The sequence below is a fragment of the Plectropomus leopardus genome, chromosome 8, assembly GCF_008729295.1.
Source record: "Plectropomus leopardus isolate mb chromosome 8, YSFRI_Pleo_2.0, whole genome shotgun sequence".
Taxonomy (NCBI): Eukaryota; Metazoa; Chordata; class Actinopteri; order Perciformes; family Serranidae; genus Plectropomus; species Plectropomus leopardus.
Genome location: NC_056470.1, coordinates 9677523 through 9703927, shown reverse-complemented (window position 1 = coordinate 9703927; position 26405 = coordinate 9677523). Strand labels below are relative to the sequence as shown.

Sequence of the window (26405 nt, the reverse complement as noted above, 5' to 3'; positions counted from 1 at the left end):
GCTCCTCCTTAATGGCTCACATATACAGATACTGATCACACTGGGACGACCTGTTGTCTTGAATCCTTTAAGGAAGTGAGTACAAGCCTGAAAACAACCCAAGCAAATTACCGGAGATCCTCTGTCGACACGCAATAAAACCAACCTTTTAAATCTGTACATATTGCTGTCTGCAGCCAAAAAACGTTTACAATTACAGAGTTGTATTTGTGCTTTGTACAAACCCGCAGCACAATAAAAGGTAGATTCACAGGCGGCTTGAGCTTTGTAGCACAAAGGTAATCTGTCTTTCAGAGCTTGAGGTTGATAATAAAATTATTGGGGCTAGAAAGCTCTCAGGAGAGCTTTACTGTCTTTCCTGACCACGGAGTTCCCTCACCTTGACTTTAAGAGATAGTTTTAAAGCAATTTGGCAGCGGCTGATTGGCTTGTCATAATCCCCTCACTTCAACAATGCACTGATGGAGTGTTTTGGGCCTTTGAAAGAACAAAATTAAACTCTTCTTTCTCATAAGTCTGTTTTCTACTTTCGTTCTGCTTCTTCAGCACAAATTAAAACAATCTATTTGTGGACCACCCCCCAACTTCCTGGCTGTGATAGCTGAAATTCTGATATGCTAGAAATAGTGTCCTCTAGTACTGAGTGAAGCTGGCTCTGCAGAGAGCTGACTAACCTCCACCACACATTCAGCCAGGGAATTCCTCCCTGCTTGCCTTTAAAAACGCGTGATGCAGATCATTCTTGATCCTGAGGGACGCCTCTTTCACAGCTTCTTCTTCATTCTTAGCTGCAAAACTGAGCATCATTTTTATGTTCCCTCTTTGACAAATTGGTTCATGTTCTTCTCAACTTTCTGACTTTTGCTTAGACTTTTAAAAAATAATAATTTATCAAAAGTGAATCTGGGAGTTGCGTGGGTATATTCATTAACTATCTGTGGAGGGATTAATTTTTCAATCTCTTTCCTATTTATGCAAATTATCACATGAATGACTTGAATCCGAAGCTCAAATTGAATCTGTTCCATCCTTTTTAGCTTTGCAGCTCAGACCTACATCAGAAGCAATCATTGGAATTTATCCCAAACAGCTGCTGAAACTGAGACCAACATAAAGTGTGCAAGAGAGCTAGACAGACCTGAGGCAGTATGAATGTCCTGTCCAGCTCCGTGCAGTCTGTTGTGGCTGTCCTGACTCAGTCTATTCATGAATTTGCTGCCATGGGATTCATTGCTGCACCACAAAAACCTTTTGTTTGTTTTCCATTAAGCCAGATCAGGTACAAATCTTACATAATAAGTATTTGGCGTGGGCGTTGGGTCGGCTTCCACCAGGTGTATTCAGCTGGTTTTCTTTCTTATTATCTCGGCTCGGGTGGGAGGATTTGATTAACAGTGCTGAATCCCAAGTGCTTCGGACCTCCACTGTTAGGGCTGTGGCAGACTCTACCGTGTAAAAAAATAGACGTTACTATTCAGTTTTTAAAATGGGACCTATAGAAACAATGTTTTAAAATCAACTGTTCACTAAAGCATATACCGGTTCTTTTTTTTTTTTTTACCATCTTCTTTCATCCCAAACTAATAGAATAGTGCTCCGTATAAATATCTTTTATACTCTTTTGCAACACATTTCTTAAAACTATTTCAAAACATATTCAAATACATTTGTAACATTTTTTCACATTTCTTAAAAAAAATGTAGTTGGAGTTGATACAGGGTTAATATAGCGCTCTTTGTTAAGTCCATCAGTTGTTGTTGAAACTTCCTTCTATCCAGGTTGTGGCACATAGTGGCATTATTGGCACATTGTTCAGAAATACAGTTCATCTTCCACCCACAGCAGATCCTTGGGTTCCTTTTTCTCCCCCCCCCAAAATGTCAGATGTTTTCCTTGAGACATTTGTGATGTTCACAGTCTTGTCCCACGCATCCTGTAAATATACCTATATATAATCTATATCTAAATGACTGTACGTTCCTGGAAATATGGAGTGGCAGCATTGTGGCTGCTCTGCTTGTCATCTCTAGAAAAATAAATATCTTCACCAAGGTCCAAAGAGTGATCACACTATTTTACAAAAGAAGCTGTTTTTGTGTGTTTCTTGTTTCCAACTGGATCCTGTGGAGAACAAAAATCACAATTATCCCTCAGTATGAGCCCAGCGCGATATAAAAACAATCAGTGCAAGAAACAGAAACAGGCCAGATTCTTAATTATATGTTCAGGGGAATTGGTATCTAGCTCTGACCTGGAAAACATGCAAGCATGCAGATGAAAGGGCAACGCTGTTTTAAAGCTCTGTGCTGTAACATACACTTAAGCCCAAGAAATAATTAGGTATGTGGGATCTTGTGTCTTATAAGGCTGCAGCATACGGGGAAATGCTGCGTAGGGCTGAGCTGACTGAGACTAATGCGTGTCCAGACATCGGCGAGGCGCTGTCCTCTCACTACGCTACCTGCAGGGAATCTATTCCTTTTCAAATCTGGGTCAATAGCAGACGTTACTCCTCCCCCCGGGCTCCCAGCAACACTGTGGGGCCAGAGCATGTGTTTAACTTTCACGCTTTGAATTTCAAATGCAGGCCATTCTGCCGTATATTAGCCATGCATAAAAAATATGTCACAAGTCAAGTGAAAGTGCTCCTACACTCCAGTTCGAAGTGTTCCAAACAATATGCCATTGGTGTACGAATGAGAGTGGCTACATGAATATTAATGAGAATCTTTCAGATATGAGGAGTGAAATCATTAATTGTGAGCATATAGCTCATTAATACTATATATACATAATTAGTTTCGTATCTCAACCCTCTGATACAGCACTGAACTGGAGCTCTCAAGCCTTTTTTCATTTCTGCGTCAGACGATAGAAAGGAGCATTATCATGTCACAAATAAACATATGCCAAGTTGCCTCCTATTCCCAAAGTGGGGCAGCATCACCACGGGGATCGAGGTGGCTAAGGCTCAGGCGATGATTTGCGAGTTGGACAAAGCGCTACGGTACCCACCAGAGCGTGAATTCAGGAAGTCTCTTCCACCCACAGGAAGTGAAAAAGGCCTTCAGCTCGTCAACAAGAGATCTCGAACCATTTCTCTGACACAAAGGCCACAGGGATCAGCTGTCGTTCAGTGGGGGAGGGCCTGTAGGATAAAGAGGTGAGAACATGAATATTGATGGGTAGCAGTTTGACTGGTTATTAATGCAATATCTGTTGTCAATGGTTTTAAAGCTGAGTCCATTCTGAAGTGGCATTACTGCTGAGCAAGTGCATTGAGAGGTTTTGTCAGAGCTAGTGCTGGGTATTAATATTCTGTACCTTTAAGGTGTCGACTTAAACAACTCTGTACCGAGAGGGATCAAAATGTCTCCATTTAAACGTTACCTGCATTTGAATCTTTTTGCACCGGTGTTCTGATCCTGACTCGTCCTGTCTCCCAGTGTAATGCTAACATTTCCCTCAGCCACTGTGTGTGTGTGTGTGTGTGTGTGTGTGTGTGTGTGTGTGTGTGTGTGTGTGTGTGTGTGTGTGTGTGTGTGTGGCCAGACAGACTCTCAAAACTTTTCCCGATGCAACGCTCACACTCAGCAGCTTCAAATTCTCAGTTCGCCAGATGTGAAAACCTAAACAAAATATCAATGTCTAATAACGTTGGTGGGCAGTTAGTTTTTTTAAGAGGATAAAGAGAGGTGTTGTGTGGGTATAATAGGTGCTGTAATCCTCCGGTGTCATTAAACGAGTGTCTTAACACTCTGTCTCTCTCTCTTTTTTCTTTCTCTAGTGACTGAAGAAAATAAATGCCCAATTACTGGAAGTTTTAGGCTATACACGCCACTCAATTCACATTCTGAGTATCGAATGAAGTACATTTGTATTAGTATCTTCAAAGGTACTGGTATTGTCATTTTTTTTAAAACCATGCCCAGCTTGAGTCAGAACACAGAAATTATTTTCCAAATATCTCTACGGCTCCGTTTGCATTACAAGTTAATTTGGGCCATTTTTACAGGTGGTCCTAAAGCCGACACATACCTAACACTGTGAGAGTTGTATCAGAATTCGGGTGTGTTTTTCCTGTACATCCATGTTTACATACTTGGAAGTACATGTGCAGATCACCCACCATACAGTGTTGGAGCAGTCTGCTGAAACAACAGCAGGCTACCGAAACCGTATTGCTGCTGCAGTAGGCTACCCTGGTCGCTAGTAAATAGAGCCTGATGCAGACGCTTTCTGACATGGACAGCTCGCCTGCATGCCGTGACAGCGTTGTCATGAGGCACTGACAGATATATTGGAATGCAGCCCTGGCCATCCTAATGTTTTGGAAGAACTGTTCCTTCGTGAAACCCTCCACATCACGGCCCCACCACTCCTGTTCCCCCTCTCGGCCACACCCACGCCTCTCCCACCACAGAAGTACCCACAATAGCAACTAATAGAGCTAGCGGACAGAAATTATTAGTAACGTTTGACAGCCCGTTATCCCCATGTGCCATTTATGAGACAGTGGGCCCCTGGGTACAGAAATGAAAAAGGCCCCACCACCTTTCCTACATGGGAGCATGACACAGACTTTTTAGCTCTTCAGCCTTGTTTTAGTTGTTGTTTTGCATCTCTTTGTAGTCATTATGCATTTTTTGTTGTTTTATGTCTCTGTGGTCATTTTGTGTGTGGCTATTTTGTATTGCCTTGTTGTTCTTTTGTATACCTTTGGGGTTGTTTTGCCTCTTTTTTTGGTGTGTCTCTCAGTTTCTTAGGATTTCTTTGAGGGTCTTTTTGTGCTGTTTGTAGTCATTTTAAGCCTCTTCCTCGCCAGTATGTGCTAATTTGAGTGGCATTTTGCAAGTGATAGCCAGGGCCTGTGCCCAGTAGTCCCATTCAGTGATTTAATCACAGTTATTCCAAAAACAAATGCCCTTTGCTTCGAGGGGCCATTTCTCCAAAAGTACACTACACACTCTCCCAAATAGAAACACATGACTAATTGTTTAATTGTTAGTTAGTTAGTTGCAGAATGATGTCATCTGGCCATCCTACTATGGCAGTCAGCTTGTGCTGCTATGTCAGTCATTTCCCCCCAAATGCCTTGCTTTGCAAATGCAATGTTTTTATTTTTGTACCAGCATGCGTGTGTGATGTCATTAGCTGCATGCGAGGGGTTTCAGGGCAGAGATCCACTCACAGTGGTGTCAGATTTGAGTCACTTCAAACATGAATGTAAACAGTCTAGCAGGGCCAGGGTGATTTATCACTTTTTGTCGCTTAAACTCCCTGCAGCACCGCCACCTTTCCACCAGGCGTCACTTAATGTTATTATTCGGCTGCTTTATAGTTTCCGTTTACCTTGACGGCTGTGCAGTAATAAGAAAACTGCTTAAAGTGACGCTACATACCAATGTTACAGTTTGTGACAGTTTCTCTGAATCATTTCTATTATGTCACTTGTCCCAAACTGATGCAAAAATACATTTACCAGTAATGATCTAAACTGCATATTACTCCAGTGATTAAATAAATCCATGTCATAAAAAAACTAAAAAAAAAAATTTGATGTACAGTGATGCTTAAGTCACATCAATCCTTTTGAGTTTGAGGTCAATTATTTTTCTGATCAGGCATCTGAGAATTTGGGTCTTTTATAAGTATAATGATAATTATTATTATCATTATTAATATCATGGCACAACAGTGACCTGAAAATTAGACACTGTTATCATTTTCTTAAGGAAAATGATTGAATAAAATCATTTAAAAGTTAATGAGACAAGTTTCTGCAAATGATTTTTGGGTAAATTAATTGTTATATTCATCGAGTAATAAAGAAAAATCTTTATAATATTTGATAAATAACAGCTTCTTTTGTAAATAAAATTGTCAGATTAATTGAGACAAAAATAACTGACAGTCTGGATCTAGCAAAATAATCATAATTGAGCATCAATCCCTGTAATGTGAATGTAGCCTGTGACCTACTCCTATAAAGCTAAAATCTTTTTGAGTCGCTGTAAACAATGCACTGTTGGTCAAACACAGCGGAAATCATTACATGCTGAGACCTCCACTTCTTGGTGGAAGCAAACGTTCAAGATTTATCAAAAATGTTATTGCTAAAAATGTGGCCACCCCTGCATGACTTTATTAACGGATACATCCATACTCTTAGGACTGTTTACAGCAGATGAATGATCTTACCCTCACTGGCAGCATAATGAATCTGTTACAGGGTTTGGATACACGGAGTAAGTGTGACCATCTTTGCTGGCCCCGCAGCTTCCAGGACTGTTACTGTTATCCACTCAGACGCTACGCAATGTCAAAACTCCAGCGAGCTTATTGTCACATTACATACAAATGAAAGTTTAAGGCACAATATGCCTGATTTCTATGCGACACGCACCTACCTTGTCAGGTTATATCACAAAAAGAGATGCATCTTCACCCGCAGAGAGGATTTAAACTCAGAGCCAAATGCAAAACACACCAATGACTCACCAGTGTTACATCTTGTGCCTCCCTTTTGGGAGCAGCTCATGTTAGCTGCGTTGGTAAACATGGCTGTGATGTGTGCAGTTTGCTGATATCACATTGCATGACTTGTGGGCATTGAAGTTCAGTTTTCAAAGTGTATACAGTATCTGTGCACCATTTAAAATGCCGTCGAGAGATCAGTTAGACAGAAAATGGCACTGTAAAAGGCTTCACATCCCGTTGCCCTACATCTTTAAATCGACTCATTACACAACAACATAAATCACTGGTAGCTTTAGATTTTTTCATGTGCAGCTTGAGCGTGCCGAGTCGGCCAGGTGTAAGGCAGATGGACGAGGGATGACGCAATGGACGACAGACGTTAAAAGCAACCAATTTATGTGTGACTGGAGCTGATTGTGGTTCAGGGGAACAGCACACACGCGAGGAGTGTATTCCATGAAAAAAAGAGTTGATTCAAGAGGATTATTTTTATGTACTCTCTGTCAGTTGTTTGTCACCTTTTTTTAAACGCTTTCTAATTTCATGTGCAAGTTTTTAGAACATTTATCCCATCATAAAATTATTATCTGGAAATAGAGATTGATTCCTTAACCCAATTAATATTGATTTGCCTTTCAGCATGGGGTTTCATAATATTTCGGCCATTAAACTCGAATATAATTAATGATAATAACTGCAGAGGACAGAGACATCACTTTGGAAACAGCCTGTGGCTTTTCAGCACTGGCTGACTAAACAAATGTTCCAGTGTGCATCGGGCTCTTGCTGTAAACAACCTGGGCGGGCGTACCTGTTTCCGTTGTAAGCAGTCTTGTAGACAGGCGTCTGCTGGATCATCTCATCAGTGTAGATGGGCACGGCAGTCCGAACGCACTCATGTGAGCACTGCAGGCTGTCATTGTAGGCAGTGAATATATCCACCTTGCTGGGCACTCGGGCCGGGGTGAAGTCTGTCAGGTTTTGGCAGCTTTCTTCCTGCTGGTGGATCTTGCGCTGATGGCTATTGTGGCGGCCATTTCCCGACTGCGCACAGCTACAAAAACACGCACCAAAGACAAGAAACAAACATAAAATCATACCTTGTACCCTTCTCATCATCTGCAAGTAATTGTAACAGAATGTGAGCTCCTATAGCTGAACAAGTAAAAAGTAAAGGAATCTTTCCTACCAGTTTTTAAGGACGAGTGTTGTGATCAAGGCTGCGATAACCATAATGAGAGACACAGTGATTGTGATTATCTGGTGAACTGCCAAACCTGCAGGAACAAAAGAAACAACAGGGAATTACAATTGTGGAGAAAATGGTTTTGCTTTTGTTGCTCACAGCACAGAGCCATGTGCTTTTGTCTTTTGTTTATCGTACTGTACAAACCCGCTGCACTCCACAAACTATCAAGGGCAGCTCACTTGAAAAGCAGAGGATGGCAAACCCAGGACAATTTTGCTCTTCAGTAAGTATTGATGACACTGTCACCCACTGCAATTTATAATTTAAGAGTAATATAAATTATTCCATTACTGTAAAGCCAACTGCAATGGATAACCAAGTTCAAGTTTTCTCTAAGTACTTATCAAACTTATTATTCATTTGTCAGTATTTCTACTTTTGTTTATTTTTCAAAGCAAATGGATCCTCCAACAGCAGACCCACACTCTGAGACAGGGACACTCAATTTGTTTTGCCCGGGGGCCACTTTTTGCAAAATGACAGGAGACCAGGGGCCAGTTAGTAAACAAACATTAATAATTAAAATAAAAATAATTAGCCCAAACCTCTGTCGGTGGATCCTCCCCGGCAGTTTTTTTTTTTTTCTTTTTGATAAACAAGTTCTATTTTGATGCTTCTTCATGCACTCTGGAACCTAATTTACTTTTTTTTTTTTTTAAATCCCTGTGTGAATCAGTTTATTTTTCGTGTGAGTTATAAAATGGTTGGCGGGCCACCCGACACCCTATCGCGTGGGGTCATATGTTGAGCATCACCGCTCTTAGAGCTGGTGTCCTTTAATAACCTTGTCTCACCTGAATGTATCTCAGTTTTTTACCCTAAGGCTTTTTATTTAAACATTAGGTGGGAGCAAATTGTTTGATATGGTATATCAAATAAAATGTTTGATCAAAAGGAGGGCCTAATAGGTAGTCTGAGTGCTTTGAAAAGGGAGGCATGTTAATGCAGAGTAGAGGAGTGAGGACACACAAGCATTAAAACTGGTTTGATAGAGCAATAAATTAGCTGTTGATGCTATTCTTAAAAGCTTTAGAGTGGCATATTATGGACACTGTTAGTGTTATCCATTGAATTTAAACCTCTTTTAAACTAAATGGGCAATAAGACATTCAGAATGATATCAAATTGAATACTTTTATGTAAATCAATTTAATGTGACCAACTTGACGTGCAAAATTGTAGATAGGAAAGGAAATATGATGGCTCTGCTTGCTCACATTTTGCCAAACGGCACCATTCGCAGAATTTGTCCTATACCCTGTTTTACAATTTTGGGTTGATTTTAAATCTAATCAAACTAATATTTTAAAGAAACATTATTCAGAAACGATGTTTTGAAAGTCCTTCACACCTTACAAGAAAATAACAGTATTTGTTTTTCTTCTTTAGGCATCCTAAAGCTGCATCAATTAATTCGTTTTTAGGCCACGTGGGGCTGTTGAATAAAACTGAAAACAACATCTGACAAGTATTATCACCATAAAAATGTCAAAGTGTTATACAGATTAGTCAAAAGAACGATTGCCTATTCATTGGCCAATGACAGAGAGACATTTACTTTATTTGGTGTAGCGTCTGTAGTTTCTGGTTTTGGACTTGGACAATTTGTTTGACGAAATAGGCAATCTTGCACTACAGCATCCAGTACAGCATTAGTATTATTTTTTGCTAATCTAACATTTAACCAAAATCACAATCTTTCTATAACCTTGACTAAAGGCTTTTGTTGCCGAAACGTAAACCAGAGACACGCAGCGTCTAAATGTGAACCTGTGAGTCTGGTGTCACAGTCCCGCACTTTATACATCAGTCATCCACCCTGATAACCTCGCTGCAAATCCAGCGTGGCACATAAATATGTTGCAGAAACATTATCTCTCCGAATATAATCCATGCAGCTATGTGAGTGCTATATGTGGGCCAGTAATGCAAAACAACAAGCTAAAAGAGGCTAAAATGTTCAGTAGAGGTGAGGAGAGTGGGTCACTACAAGTAACCCTTCTCACATTACACACAGTCATTTGTAAATAGAAAAAATGGAAAAGTGCAGCCTTAAGGAACTACAGATGCAATGCAGCCACCTTGACTAGCTTACTGATTTCAGAGTCTCCGTGGTGATGATGGTTTGGACGAAGTAACTGAACCACAGATAATATGCGACAGTGGAAAATAGTAATTCCAGCCAGACTCAACAAGTCACACGCCTTCTTCTCTTCAAGTACTTACGAACTAGCTGTTATTATTCGTAGTGCACAGGCTGTTTAAAATCTACTTGCACTTGTCTACCCCATTATAGAAAATCATTATTGGACAAATTTAACCTTAATTACAATGCTATCCAAAGGACAGCAGAGACACTGGGTGATAAAATGACAACTTTCACAGACTGGACCCTCAGCACTTTACAAGCATTAGATAGAAATAAAAGCCGACAAACTCTTGTAAGGATTGCTGACGTTCGCTGATGACATTTTGAGAAGGATTATAAACCTGCCAACCTCTGTATTACCACACGTCAAACCAGAGCAATGAAAGCCACGTCACCACACACACTCTGTGACAGATTTCTGCTTTAGAGTCTTGTTTTTCTAAGCTATATAGACACCGCAAAGCCGTGTAATTATGTCTTAAAATGAGGAACTATGCAGCCTTTTGCACTTTAACCAGCTTGTAGATATGTATGCGGACCAAAGGCTCGCCGGTCGCTCCCTTTGTTCTTTATGACTAAAAGCATTGTTCTTATTTAAACTCTTCAGACTCCTGTGTGTGCTGATCTCTCACTTTTGCCAGAGGACAGTAATCCACAAGCAAAACTGTGCGGTTCATGTCTAAAGTGAGGATTAGTGTGAGCCTATTCGACTGTACTGTATGGTTAGTGTGTTGTGTGGGTGAGTGATAGAGCATGAGACCGTCTAGGACACAATGACACACTGCAGCAGGTGACATGCAGCAGGAGAGGGGCAGGGGGGGGACAAAAAAGAAAAGCCGTCATGATGAAAATGCCCACGTGGGCCTTATACATCTCACCTCTCCATCAGCCAGCTGCCGAGCTGCTGATCCAAGCCAATTTGTCTTCGGGAAGGCTCAAAAGGAAGTGCCTGCTCGGTCATTCTGGAAAAGCACACGGCCTCTCCTCTGCGTCCTGCCTGCTGCCCGGACAGCCTCCTCTTGGATAATAAACTTCTGCGGGCAGGGCCGCACAAAAGGCAGGCCAGGTCAACCTTGGATTAATGATATCTCCGGCTGGCTCAGGGAAGCCTTACCTTCCCGGCGCAATCAGCGTCCCTTGCCACAGCAAAGGCACATTAACTTATCAGGCGAGTCATTTGCATTTCCCTCATCTCCCCTCTCCATCCTCCCCCCGTCTCCCTCTCTGCCCGTCTCCGGCTGACGTCAAGGCTGTTAAGTTGAAAGTGTTCGGTTATAAATTAACATCTGTCCGAGTTCAGGCATAATAGAGCTTGCCCCTGACCTTGATCAATAGCTGAGGTCCCTACTGAGAACTGTTTCGTTTTACATTGATGTCGGAGTGAAAGGGGGGCACTTCCCAGTCCGGAAAATTTCAAATTAAAAGCTGTACTTGGCAAATACTTCCTGTAAATCCACCACTGATTAAATCACATTATGGCACTGCGTCAGGTTGTGCTCTGTCCCTGCCTTTAATGGACACTCCTCTGCCCATGCACGGGAAACGTCTGAGCGTAATACAAACTGTCATAAAGTGCATTCAACCATCGATTGGCGAATGTGATGTCAGTGAACACAACGCACGCATGTTGAGCAGCCCTGCCAGTCTGTGATTTTATGCCAGAGGAATCCGACCCGCTCAGTGGGTAAACATGAGCATGCTGTGTGTAGTTTACCGATGCTACGTTACATGTTTTCAGGGTATTCAAGTCCAAATAGCTCATTAAGAATTACTTCAGGCTGCCATTCGAAGCCAAAAAATATGCATACTTTCCTACTACAACTCTTCAATGATACAAATGTACCCCAGAACGTGAGGTCTAGCAGCACAAACACCAGCATTAAAACTATTCTAACTTCATTTGCAGGGCCGGTATGTTTAAGGGTGCAGGGATGATAGAGCAGATAATGACATGGGTGACAAATCTGAGCGCAGAGGCCAGTTCTATTCTCATCCAGGACCGCCAGATAGAGGGAGGGGAAATTTTGGCCTGGCTATCTGAAACTCATTGCGTGCTGGCAGTCAGGTTGAAATATCACCTTTGGCAGTCACCTTGCTTTAGAGATACCCGGTTAGGTTTTGTTTGGTCAAATCACTGCCAAACAAAGAGAGGCTGAGAGGGAGATGGATGGAGAGGGAAAGGGACAGATACAGAGAGGAGAGGACAGCTAGTAGCTTGTGCCCTCTGTGGCAGCAGGATTTGAGCCCCTATCTAGGCTCCCAGCAAGAAATAAATGAGATTTTTTTGCCTTCGTGGCCATGACAGTTTGATGAACACGTCAAAGAAAAGCACGGCAGTTAAATGAAATCTCTTCTTGCTACCTGCTTTTAATAAAAGAACCCCGTCTTAGACACAAATACTCAGTGTGGGGTCAATAACTGTGCCTAGAAGGTGCTGTGTGGTCTGTAGGACCTTTAAAAACTCCTCTATATGTTTTTTATCATTCTGACATCACATTATCTCAGCATTTTCAGGCTGAGTGCAATAAAGATATGTGTATTAATCATCTGTGATACAATGTTTGCCTCAGTAGAGTTTAACATGTCGCTCCCAGTGACGATCCTAAAGAATTATTAGCAGTCTGCAGTTTCTTTCAGAGCTTTTCTTCTAACTGTTTTTATTTTAAGACCCTCAACCTCACTGTGTGATTCAGTCTCACCAATCTCTAGGGTCGCTCGATTATGGCAAAAAAATCTTAATCATGAATCTTTTGGGCTATATTGAGATTATGATTATTTAACCGCGATCACTCATTGACTTTTACGCTCACACCTGAAGCGTCATAGCTTCAGAGTCAGAGAAATGTGGATTATATTTCAAACTCAACACATTTCTTGAGGAATGAAATGTTATTTAGTGCTGTGTTTATGAACTACATTACATTATCATAATGTATTTATCTTTAAAGCTTGCCCCAAACAAAGGTGTAATTTGTTTTCCTTGGTTATATAGAAACAACAACACACCGAAAGTAACAAATAAGGCTTAGCAGCTGTTTAATACTGACACAAGATAATCCCTAAATGCCATTTTAGTGTGAGGAACACAGACCTGAGTCTACACAATCATTCCTGCTTGTTTTGGGTGCTAAACCTGAGAGGTCTGCAATAGCTTTGACTCTTATTTCAGAACACTTAGCATTTATGTGCAACGTGAAATTTTCCTTTTCATGAAATAATTACTCGTAAAAAGCAAACAAAAAGGCTTTTTTTTTTTCATAGCAGACATTTTGAAAAGCACAGGTGTTACTAATTACACTAACGATGGCTCTGTTCTATTCAAGCGTCCCAGTAAGTCATGACAGAGTGACAGTGAGCCAGCGTAAACAATACCGCGACCATGAAACTGAAGCAGCTAAATTGAATTCTGCCATCATTAATTTCATGATATACACCTGTGCTTTTCCCGTGACATTTCCAAAAGTCTTCTTCTGTTGCTCGAATATGCAGCTAGCAGAAGAAAATGACAGTAATGTATTATCTTACTCTGCCTGAACACAAACAGACCTCAAAAATAATCTCCTGCCTATTAAACAACAATATCACTAATGCTTAAATTGTCATGACAGACATCGTCTTGCAATAGAAAAAAAAATAACACATCCAATATAAAAATGATGTGCGTGAGGACATATGCTGCTTATGAGCACATATTCTTATAGCCAGCCATAACATTAAGTAACCCAAAACAATCCAGCCTCGGCGTGCAACCATTAATATGACAGATTTGACTTGTCTCTCTCCAATTACATGGTGAATTATGTGACATCTAAACTGCAGGTTTGTCCTCTGAGTAACAATGCCATAACAAGGCAATACTGGAAAAATGATGAGGAAAAGACAATTTCTATTTAATCACTGTGCATGTATGTATGAGTTTTCAGTCTGTGTGTGTGTGTGTGTGTGTGTGTGTGTGTGTGTGTGTGTGAGAACATCGTTGCATCTGTATGAAGCAGTAAGCCCTATTAGGCATCCATTGCAAAGAGCCATTTAGGGCTAATGGTGCCTACACCCACGCAGTGCTGGCTTAAAAGCTCCTGGAAAATGTGGGAAAGGCCCCCCATTTGTAAACCAGAGTTTCAGAGCTACCTCACTCCCACACACCACAAAGCACATTTGTACCGCTGAATTCAATACACGCTAATGCGCCGCACGACCCTTTCGAGATCGCGTCTCCTATATCCAGGCACCTGAACGGGACAGGTTGGGTGAAGACTTCCGTCAAAGGCGTTGTGCTGATAGTTAGGAATTGCCAATTAACGTCGGTGTCAAAGTGTCAATCTGGGCTGATTTCCACTGAGTCACCGAGCAATCTAAAACACTTATTGAAGAGGAAGGTGCTGAGAGAGGAGAGTGGGACAGAGAAAGGAGGGGAAAGTTGAAGACGGAGAGATCAGAAACAATTACTCTTACATGCCTTTTCTCTCCGTGTCAAAGGCATCACTGCATAATTCAGTAAGGCTCGATGATAAATGGTAGAACGCCCCCCAAAAAACGGGTCGGCGAAGTATATTGCCTCAATGATGGGATCCCTTACAGGAGAGTACACTTGTCTTGTGTGCCTGTATTAGAAACAGCAGAGAACACACAGTAGCTCTTCCTGTTAACAACAGACAAATGGAAATGACTGCAATTTTCAGGTGGGTGTAAAATGGCGATGCTGCTACAGCTGCTTCGATCAACCATCTGGAAATCTGTGTGCTGTCATGTCAGAGACAGGAGGCATTTTTTTTACCAAACAAAGCTTAGCTGAATCGTTGAGCAGGTGAATGCAGTGGGAAACATACCATGCACCTGCAATGTTTGAGCTTTCAGTCGAATTCTTCAGCACTCTCTGTCGTCCCCTCTGTCTGTCAAACAGCACCTTGCCACCTTTTAACAAACCTGAAGTATCTCAAAAGTAGAGATGCGCCGTTTTTCTGTGGTGTGGTGACAAGTTTTAGCTTAATCGGCCATGACCAGTGAGTGACCCACCAGTGTCAGGCATCCTGTGCCGATCCAACTGATGTGGATTTGCCACAAGATGGTTCAAGAAACAAAAATAAGCTGCCAATCAGGCTCGATCTGATCATGTCCTCACAGAAACAGTTTTAACCAAATGAGCTGATTTTAAACTAGTTTTTCAAAATTTTGCACCGGTACTGCCCACACGGGCTCCTCATTTGAATGTTTGCTGGGATGTTTGAGTTTGTTATCAATTGTAGTTCTTAATAAAAAGATATAAGAAAAGAAAATCGAAATATGCCAAACTCTGAATTATATAGTCAAACTTTAAAATTTCGGAAGTCAGAATCGACCAAGAAGACTACAGTATGTGCATTCCAAAAGCCAAAATAAATAAACTCAACTAGTTAAACAAAACAATGACAAAAACAACCCCCGAGTTGTATTAAAATTCTGCCCTATCCCCTCTGATTGACGGATACGATCCCCTGTATCCAAAACAGTGTCTCCGTCAACATCTGCACGTCTCTTCCTTTAGGCAGATGTGTCAAGCCATGAAGAAAGAGGCTGAGCAGCGGAGAAACAGAAAGTGAAGCAGCATCTGCTCAGTCTGGCCCCTTCATCTCCTCTTGGCTCGGTTTCCTGTAAATCAGGGAAAGGGGGTTTGACTCTGCACGCCTGTCACCGGGCATCAGCATTTAAGTCCAGATTTAACGCTCGAGAAAAGGGGATTCATTTTTACCCACTTTATTCAGAGTCAATACAGAGAGTAATGGCAAATTTATTGGATTGCCATGGTAACCGTTGGGAAAAGTGGTTTCTCTCTGTCTCTCTGTGTGTCTCTCACTGCTGAAGAGGCTGTATTGTACGCCTCTACAGGTCTACCGCAGGTCAAAATGCTGCATTACAATGTTCACTGAGCTCGCTTCTTTAAAAATAGATTTCAGAGATACTTAACATACATTTTACATGTGCTCACTTTGCTCAACAGTGCATGTAGACTGACTTATTTACTCCACTCATTTAGCCCTTTAACCCCTTCACGAACGTGATAACGTGATGTGAATTGTTTCCAGATGGATCTATTTATTTAAAATACCTTCTAGCTCTGACAGTGGATATCATTTTTTACTTTAAAAGTGCCCTGAACGTGTCTGCTTCAGGAAGCTGCAGGACAGAGCTGTAACACTCTATCAGTAACACACGGTACCTTTTGCTTACTCCTTACGAGCCTGTAACATTTAACCTTGTGACTCCCAGACCGTCTAACAAGACCTAAGTTATCAGTAGTGGCTTTACTGACTGCAGTTTTAATCATCTCATATCCATAATGGAGCTGACAGCTCCATCTGCGTGGAGTAGAGGGGGGTCGCAGTTACGAGCAGCACAATCACCGGGAACAATCAGTGAGCATCTGGAGGCACCACAGCTATAACCCCCCCCCCCCCACCACCACCTCCTCCTCCTCCTCCCTCTCCTCCTCACACCTCGTGCATGATGGCCAGGGCGCTGTGAGAGCAGGATCAACAGGAGGCATCAACTAAGTGCCGCAGCATCCAGACAAACTCTCATCCAAACTAACTTAGATACGCAGGATACATTCTGATGCCCAAAATTCCCACCGCTGTCACATTATCTCAACACAGGAATTTACTTACATCATAACATCATAAACTGTACACCCCAGTAAAATATCAGTAATGTATCAAAAAAATAAATACCCTTCAAGCCAGCTAAGACCCACGTGCCCACAGCTTACACTAATAATTGGAAAATTCTTCATAAAACAGTGCAAAAGGGGAATCAGACTAATTAAATACAGAAAGAGACAGAAAGCGGCAAAATGTGTTTGCTAAAAGACTTTTAACTTACAATAAGCAACATTGGTGTCTTCGTCTCGGTCAAAAGTGTGCACTTGTTGGATTTTCTGCACTAACAGAAGAGTTGTCCCTTTTGTTGTCCTGCACTTTCAATGCCAACACTGAGTGGGAGTAGAGACACATAGCCTGCAGTCAATAAGTGCAACACAGACAAGCTGTGGCGAGCTGTCATGTACTTTCTGTGTCATTACGTAGTTGGTTTTCAGCCAAACCAAACCAGTTGGCGAAATAGCACACAAGACACACTAATGTCACAAACACAGAGCTCATCTATGTGGATATTAAGTCCATGGCTCATTTCTATACATTGATGACTGCTCTATACATTAGTTTAAATAGACACTGACCCCATTTACATTAACAGCACATCAATATTCCACTGTTTTTCTAATTATGGCAATATTATGGCTATATTGATAAAGGTCGTTTGAAGAGCATATTGTGTTTGTATATTCTGAAATAAGCCTTTTTCCAGAGGTAGCATTTTGCAATTATGACATGTGGGATAAAGCACCAGTCACAGTGTTTTTGATATGCCTGCAGACAGCACCTGGTGTGTCTGCCCGTGGGCGTCACTTTACATCGTGGCTGGAGGGAACCTGCCATGTGCTCATGAAACACAGCAGAACAGCGTCAGGTTAAAACATTGCCGCGAAATACATAATACAGGTAACACAAGGGCTCCCTTAGGACAGGTGAGAGGGGAGGTGGGTGGGTCAAACAAACCAGGACTTTGATGTGAGAGTCAAGTGTTTGCTTCTCGTCTGAATGTGATGTTTTTTTTCTTTATCATCAAAATTGTGCCTTCTTTCCTTAATACTAACCATCTGTGACACTGTAGCCTAATTCTAATCATCTGTGCCAGCATGTGTGTGTGTTGACATCTCGGCGTTGGTTGCCATGCACTGCTATTGTCATAAATAGCAGACGCACAGGGATACCTAACTTGTAATAGGTTGACGCGTTGGAATGAAAACGTGTTGAATAAATGACACATTAGAGTAATTTAATCGGTGTATGCATGGCTGCACATGAAGAGAAATATTGTATGTATTCATTTTAATTAGCCATGTAAACAGCTTAGGGTCAATTCGGTAGGAATATTGTCTTTTTCAGAATAACGGCAAAGTCCTAAATATTTTGTGCAAGAAAAAAAAAAAACATTTTGACCTTAGCTGGACCTCCACAAGACATCATTAGTGAATAACATTTTCCACGACATGTTGCTGCTATTGTAATAAATGCAGCGTCCAATGATGGCAAGTTTTGCAGATTTGTTCTAATGTTAACTTATTCCTAAAAACAAAACACATTGATGCTGACCTAATTCACACTTACTGATACAAAGAAAACAGAATATTTGACAGTCAAGTCACTTGGCAGACTTGCTTTCTAAATTATCTGTCATCATTGTACAAAACAAAAAAAAAAAAGCTATTTAGCTGTATTTGAAAAGCAAATACTTATCAAAGGGCATGGAAATGAAGTCAGAATCAAATCACAGCAATATTTTAAAAATGCCTGACACATGTATAACCTTTGCTATACTCGCCGGCTCCACAGGCAGTATATAGAGATCTTAAAAAAATGAGTATCTGCTTATGTAGAGATTCTTCTGCATAGTTGTGAAAACTGGTAATGTCATGCAGTGACTCAGAATGATCAGATTCTGTCTATTAGTCCAAAGTGTGTGTTTACTGTGGAATATAGCTGACTTAATGTGAGGAGACATTTCGTTTTAGGAGGCAGGAAACTTTGGCAGCTTTTCCACTGGGCTCTGAAGCTTGTTGTGTTTCTTTTCTGTGTCCATGGTGAAACAAATGCGTGTATTAATGATTGGCCGCTCATACAGGGGCCAGAAACGAAAAGATTCAGACTACCGTTCAGCATGTACAGCACTTCTGTGTGAGAAAGGCATTTTGGAATCATTTCCCACCCCCCTGCTCTCTGCCTCCTTCCACAAACTACCACTTGCATCCATGCTTGACAGTGATGTGCACACACACACCACAGCACACCACACGCACAGTATGAGATGATTACGGCCATGATACACACACATGGCTTATGTGGCTGATACAAAGTGCACTAATGGCTTGAATTTATGCTGGTTGCCTACAGTATTCATGAGTCATGGTGAATTAGTTCATGCAGACCGTTTATTGCAGGGGTGAATGCGCATGCTGTAATCTCACAGTTCCTGGGAGCCTTACTAGCAATGATATATATACACCATTTTCTGAGCTACAGTGGCTGAAACATTTATGTGTATTATATTATCAAAAAAACATAAATAATTCAGGTCTATAAGGTAAAACGAATAGGTCATATCCACTTAATGTAGCTGGTAATAAAAACCAAACCCGATTTATTTAAAAAAAAGATCAGTAGTGTATAAAGATAGTCATTGTTGGTGGAAGCTCTACATATAATACAGACATATTATGAGTCATCTGTCATTTCTACATCAGCGCTTTTAGATTACAATTAGCTGTGTGCGTTTCTCCCAGAGGTTTTCTCCGGGCTGAGGCATTTCTGTTTGAGACGCTGGATGAGAAAGATGAGAGCGAGACACAGAGCAGCTGACATGCATACTCTGATTACTGGGACTAATCAAACAGCGACATATTATGACAGCATTTAAGAGCGTAATTTTGATGATTTCCCTCCTCCCCCACATAGAGCACAGATCACCTGGGGTTCATGGAGTTGCATGTTTGCACGCTGCCCCACTTGTATTGGAGATACATTTACATCATTCACCTGGGATAGCTGTCACGGTTAAGTTGGCACAGTCAGCGTTAAGCCAGGAGGATGACACGACATTACAATGAAAAGAAAAAGCCACATACAGTAACTGCCAAACAGCTGGGTGCCAAATGCACACAATTCATATTTCACCATACTGTATATTCAGGACTAAAAGTGTGTGAATGCACCAAGATAAACATACAATATGCATGAATGGGTTATGCATTTTTCAGTGTAATACATCTCAATTATCATGACACTATGCATGTGCACCAGCCCAACTCCTACTCTCAAAATCAGCCTTAAATGGAAGTTGACACGCCACAGTTTGAATCTGTTTGAGCAAGAACCAGAAAACCTCTTTCAGCACTGCCAAAGCAGCCCTTTGTCTTCGGCACTGACATATGACATGTTGTAATGCAGCAAGGCAGCTATTTCATGTTTAGAATTTACTGCATAATTTGGATGACTGTGTCAACTCATCTGCCCACTGGAATTATGCTTGTAAAGAGGATGTTTACATTGAAATTTGAACATGCAGCTAACATGCTACTGTAATATCCTGAGATTCAAAGTAACATTTCCTTTACATTTAGTATATCCGCACATCAGATAGCTATCCAAAATGGAAAAGGCTAAGCAACCAAGACACATCCGAGACTGATAATTCCATATATCAAATCGAAATGTAGCCGTGTTATTACACTGGAGAGTGTGATGCTTTCTTATCTGAATGAAGTGATGGCACCGAATCTTCAAAAATACGACTCCAGCTGCCAAAAAAACAAGATATATCCTAAATGTAAGACAGACAAATTCAATAACTCTGTGGAAAAAACATCCAGATCTTGCATGTGTATCTCGGTCTTATATAATAAGTGTGACTTGTGTACAATGTGTCCTCTTTCTTCAGTTGTTTGGGAAACCACATCCCTTGAATTATTCCATAAGGGACAAAGTATTTGAATATGTGCCATCATAAATCACAAGACACAGGCAGAAAGCTGAGTGTGTTTAATTGTTATGTGGGCTCTGATTATCACCTTGCTGTGATTGAGCTCGTCAGCTTAAGATGCTTGATTTTTGTCTATCTACATTTGCATTAATCAGACTAAGACTGAATGTAATGTATCCATAAACACCTTCAAAGACAAAGCAGGAGAGATAAGAGCCAGACACGGAGACAAAGCGAGGAACCTCTCTTAGGTAATAGTTTCATTTCATCAGCAATCTGATGCTGCACTGTCAGTGCGGTAATTATGTCTTGCCTTGAGGCCAATGTGAGGCAGACATGGGTTAATGTGTTGTGAAGGCAAAAGGAAAGTTTTCTGCAGCATTTAAGCACCTGGGCTTTGAAAAGTGATTCTATTCATCTGCTCTGATGAGACGCAGTCTGCTTATTGCAGTCAGAAAAAGCAGACCACCTTTTTTTTTTTTTTTTTTTACCCTCATCAGCTTTCAGTTAACTGTGGTGACTGATTTCCTCCAGGATACAATATCAAGCCATCATCTTGAATCACTGCTGGTCTCACACTCACCTCCCAATCAAGAGAAAATGAAGACATCACAACAACGCTGACAAGACAATTACATACTGCCATTTCATTTCACATTCACTACGTACACATCAGTCACCACACTAACAACATATATTTATACTACCTACTTTGATAGTCACTTTTTCCCAGCTTATATGGCTGAGGGTTTCTCTAATTTAGACATGAATAGTACAGAGAAGCTACAGTAATATCATCTTCTGCTGTCAAAAATACCAGCGTATCGATCGATATGTAATGTATCGATATATATTGATTCTGAATGATTGAAAAGATGTCAATATATATTTCCCACAGTGACGATACACCGGTACCAGGTGGATTAAAGGAATACTTCACACACAATTTGTATATCTATTAGTCATGTGGTTTTAACTCGTATTTATTTAGAAAACTGTTTTTCTCGCATGCCTTCATGGAAAACGATGCACACATTGATTTATTGATTGCGAACCATGCTGAACACCTGCAAAACTATATCAAAACATCTGTTTACAAACTCACTGTAAAAAAAAAAAAAAAAAAAAAAAAAAAAAAACACATTTTGGAGTCCGGCTTCAAAAGAGCATAGATGAGTTTCACATTTTGAGTTCAGTTTTGAATAGTAAGTTTTAATCAAAAGTGTATGTGTTTGGAAAGCACTGAGCAATACAGCTGAATAAATGAGGCTTGGATTTTTCTGCACGAGTTGTGTGAGACTTTGTAAACAGATGTTTTGATATAATTTCGCTGTTAAAAGTAGTCCCCAAACAATTAATGTGTTTGCTGTTTTCCATTGAAGCACACAAGGAAAACAAAGTTTTCTGCATGGTAATTCAAGGTAACACAACGTGACTAATTTATATACAAATGCTTATTTTGTGGATTATTTTTGTGCACTCCTCAATATTTACAACAGTAAATCGCTGTTCTCTGCTGCAAACCAAGAAAGGGGCGTTGTTGTCATGTTGTAGCACTGTTAGATCGTATGCCCTCAATGTCATTTTCCCCTGTGGTATCAAAAATGATATTGAATATCACATTTTTTTGCAATAGTGTATCAAAGAAATTCCAGTATCTTGGGACTAGCTGCAACAACTTGATGATTGATTAATCGCTTTGATCGCTTTGTTTTCTTTTTCTTTTTCAAGAAAAAAAAAGTCAAATTCTGTAATTCAGCTTCTTGGATGTGAATATATTCTGGTTTCTTTACTCCTCTGTGACAGTAAACTGAAGTAATCAATAGAGTAATCAGTAATGTACGCATATAGGACCACCAAACACACAGCTTAACAGGCGGGTCGTCTCAGTACATCTCCACAAAACCTAAAGACTATTCAGGACTTCTGTCCAAACAGCATAACTCAAGTGTATTTATTATCTGTTCTGTAATTTTGTTACAGTGAAGGATACTTTCTGTCAGCAGGAATTATACTGTACATACATTTTCACAATACTGTGTGTTTTAAGACTTTTTTATTGTAATTGTGTGGGAGGTGACCAAGAATTATTAATGCACTGAATGGAAAAGCTTCAATTAGCATAGTACTCGCTTCATAAAGTTGTTAAACATGACTTATGTTTTATGAGTACCTATGTGGTCCATTTAAAAAGCCGTGTTCCTCGTGGACTTAATGAAATGGTAAATCTAATATTCTGGCCGGGAGGTTTGTGTGTTCACGACACAGAGGGACTGTCCATAAAAATCACATATGCTCATGTACATTATTTCATGCATTAGGGCCACAGTGTGGTCAAGGACATCACAGCCACGGTCTGTAAATTAGGTGCTAGATCCCTAAACTGCAATAATCTATTATGAAAAGCAGATCATTACTCTGGATCATTAGTCATGCGGTACAGTGAAGAGGTAAAAAGAGTTTGTGATGTCATTAGAAAAAACAAGCAGGAGAAAACTTTGCATGATTGTTTTATATTTGATTTATTCTTTGCAGTTTACGCAGTTTGGAATGGCTTATTTCCTTTGCATCCTTTGTCCCTGTTGACCTAGGGAGGGAGTTAACTGCCAAATGCTAGCTTCATGACACATACTGTTGCCAGGTGCTTCTTTTCGCCTGCCAATAAGTGATTTTTCACACCACCACCCCAAAATGTGTTTGTTGGTCTGCACAACCATGCTGGTGGAGGTACCCTAGTCTCTGTGGAAGTAAGAACTTTGCCCCCATGTGCCCTCTAAACCAGTACTAGTTTGTTCAAGTTTTCTCTTATACATCAACTTTTCTCAATTTTAAGACTACTCTTTGTTTGTTTGTCCAACCTTTATAAAGGGAACACACTCAGTTGATGCCCTGAACATTTCTGATTCAGTCATTTTGTCTTATGTATTATAAGGCCCATTTGTGTAAATTCATTATGTTGCTATCTCAGCACATGAAAAACGAGGGTCCAGTGCCCAGTTATCAGAGCAGTGTGTATCATTAGTAATGGGTTACTTTAATCTTGTTACTCTTCCTAGTTACCCGCCCAAAAAAATAATAATTCATGAAAACATTACCCCTGCTTGTCACCTGCCTTGTGAAGGTCCAACAAATGCATCTTGAAAGTTTTTTCAGAATTGTCACACGTGCACATCACAGGCTGGTAATATTTCCATTATTTGATTTTGTTGGAGAAAATATGCTATTCCAGGTAGTGTTACTTAGACTCTTTGCACTGCAAAAAAAACACAATCAAACTTCCTAAAATGCATACCAAGACAGCACAGCAATGTGAAATTCCAAGAAATACCCTTCCAAAAGTGTGCCCTCCTCGACTGCGGAGCATGGCTGTAGCTCAGCAAGCAAAACAACTAAAACTGGGTTTTAATTGGGGACAGCTGCAGGCTACAAGTGGCATAGAACTAATGAAGCTTGAGACTGGATATATGGTGGATGAAATGTTGCTTCAAGTTTGACTCTGTTTTTCCCTGTGGATGTGTCTGAAAGACAGTCACAAGCAACATACTGCAGGGTAAAATATCATTTGTAAGCTATCTAGCCTTGCACCCACTTAGGGGAGATTACACTGACATTCACACTGAGACGCACATTCGAAGTCGGAATTTCGAGGAGAAAGGACGCGGTTTTGTTGGGGTGTAACCAAAAAGTAATATAACGAGTTGTATAATGAATGAACTTTGGCAGAAAGTAGAAAAGCGATATTACTTTAGAAAAGAATAACGAGTTTAAATTAAAAGAGAACAAATACAATTTTTTGTGAAGCCTATTTATGTAAATACCAAACACTTGAGACACTACTCTATGCTGTACAGGTTTTCAACTTGTTTTCAATACCGATTTCATGAATTTGTTAACTGTCTTATTTTAAAGGCAAACTGAGCTCTTGTTTTCATCAAATTACAACATGCAGAACAAAACTGGGATGGGGTTAGACACTGCTGGCTTTGAGGGAACATCTCTGTATTGAAGGTATTAGTTGAGTCTATAAACAAAAGCAACTAAAGCACTGACTTGTTAAGTTTCCACGCTAACCATGAAATTCAACCCTAAATGATGATGGTGTGTTTAACCCTTTGACACCTGATCAAATTGGCTTAAATTTTTTCAAAAATATGGGAATAATGCAGAGCAACTTAAGAAGAAGTGACCAAAAAAACTAACAGGAAAATTAAAAAAAATAAATAAAAAAAAAAAAAAAAAAAATTAAATTAAAAAATACATAAATAAAAATACAAGGAAATTACTGGAAATTAGAAAAAAAGAAGTGGAAAAAAAGGAAATGATCTGGTGTTTAAAAATTGCAATAATTTTCTGTAAGATTATATCAGTGTGTCATAATATTAATTATAAATAGAGTTGTAGTTATAATAATTTTCCAAAACTTTTTTTCATTTTTCCCTGGACATTATTCCCTAGTTGTTGTTGTTGATATCTTGAAATTTATGGAACATTTCTTACAAAGTTGCTAACTGCCTTTTTCCTCACCTTTCTGAAAGACATCGAACCAATTTGCTTTGGGTTCAAAGTTTTACATACTTTTCAAAGGCAACTGAAACTAGCACAAGAAAAGTGATGTCACTCCAGGTTTCAAAGGTTTAATGTGTCTTACCTGGTGTGTCCCCATATGGCTTTGGTGGTTTGACAGTCTCCCCGAAGCTGACAGTGGCCTTGGTGGTGCTTACCCTCTTGGGCTCTGGTGTGGTCACCACAGTGAACGTCCTTTGGGAGAGCCTGGGTGTAGTGCTAGTGGTTGTGGCCACTGTGGTGGATGAGACCTTGGTAGACAGCGTTACGTTGAGCTCCGGTTTGCCGTCGTCATCTATGCTATCTGTCCCTGTGGGTCCCCAGTCGATAAATCCGGCAACTGTGGTAGTTCGGCCCTCCTGAGACTTGTCATAGCTGTCCCATTTGAGCTGTCTCCTGGCTCTAAGTAACAACCTCACTGTGTCTCCTCTGCTCCCGCTGGGTAAAGCTGCCGGAGCTTCCGCTATTACAGCCAAAGGATCGCCTGTCTCCTTTTGAGAGTATCTCAACCGGCACTCCTTACATGCTGCTTGTCCTTTATGCGCTGGCTTCCGATGCTTTTGCCCCTTGACTTTTGGCCCTATCCCTGCCCTGTTGTCTTGGGGTGGAGGGATAGGGTTGAGAAGCCGGCGTGCCAACGGGCTCACTGTTCTCCAGTGAAGCTTGTTGGGCGTGTCCCAGAGCGGCTGCCAGCGAGGTCGTGAGCGAGGCACCGATTTAGGCGTGAGTTTGACCCCCATGCCCTGACTGAGGGGGCTGCACACAGAGAAGTCCAGGGTGAGGTGGGTCATGGCCAGCAGGATCCACACCCGGTGCCCCACACAGCTGCCTGGCCTCAAAGCAGACGGACTGCGGAGAAGGGAGAAAGTAAATGAGAGAAAATGTTTTAGATTCAGACCCAGTTAGCGACATGTTCACACCATACAAATCAGGTTCTCCCACCTTCAAGTTAACCGCCTGTTGTAAAGATTCACATCTGTATTCACCCCCCATTTTCACACTTGGCGAAGTTTGACTCCACAACTTCTTAAACTCCCACTCAATTAAGCTTCAATAATAATTAGCTTCGCAGAGCACCTCTCGAATTACAGTCTAAAGGTCAGACACAAAGTAAATGTTGTAGAACATGTGAAAGATTATGGATTTGCACTCTTTGCTCTCAGCTGTCAAACGCAGGGAGGACTTATCCTTGATGTTACAGATTCATATCAATCCAGGGATGATTACAGCGACACACAAGGTCGGGCCTGGTTTAGCTGATCATCATATTCTGCATTATCTCCCTCAGACTCAAAGTCATCTGATTCCCAAAGGGCAATTTGATTATGCAGTGCAATGATCAGGGAGGTAACACGCAATGCCAGCAGATGACACAGCATGACAAGTATATCACA

General features: G+C 40.8%; 1 protein-coding gene across 1 annotated transcript; it reads right to left on the bottom strand.

Annotated features, from left to right (window-relative positions):
* Positions 1-3076: 3076 nt before the first annotated feature.
* Positions 3077-25871, bottom strand: ajap1 (adherens junctions associated protein 1; the record flags this gene model as incomplete). Its single annotated transcript, XM_042492678.1, has 4 exons — positions 3077-3149; positions 7293-7535; positions 7671-7758; positions 25097-25871. Coding segments are annotated over 4 exons (1179 nt in total), but the record flags the coding sequence as incomplete, so codon positions are not given.
* Positions 25872-26405: the final 534 nt, after the last annotated feature.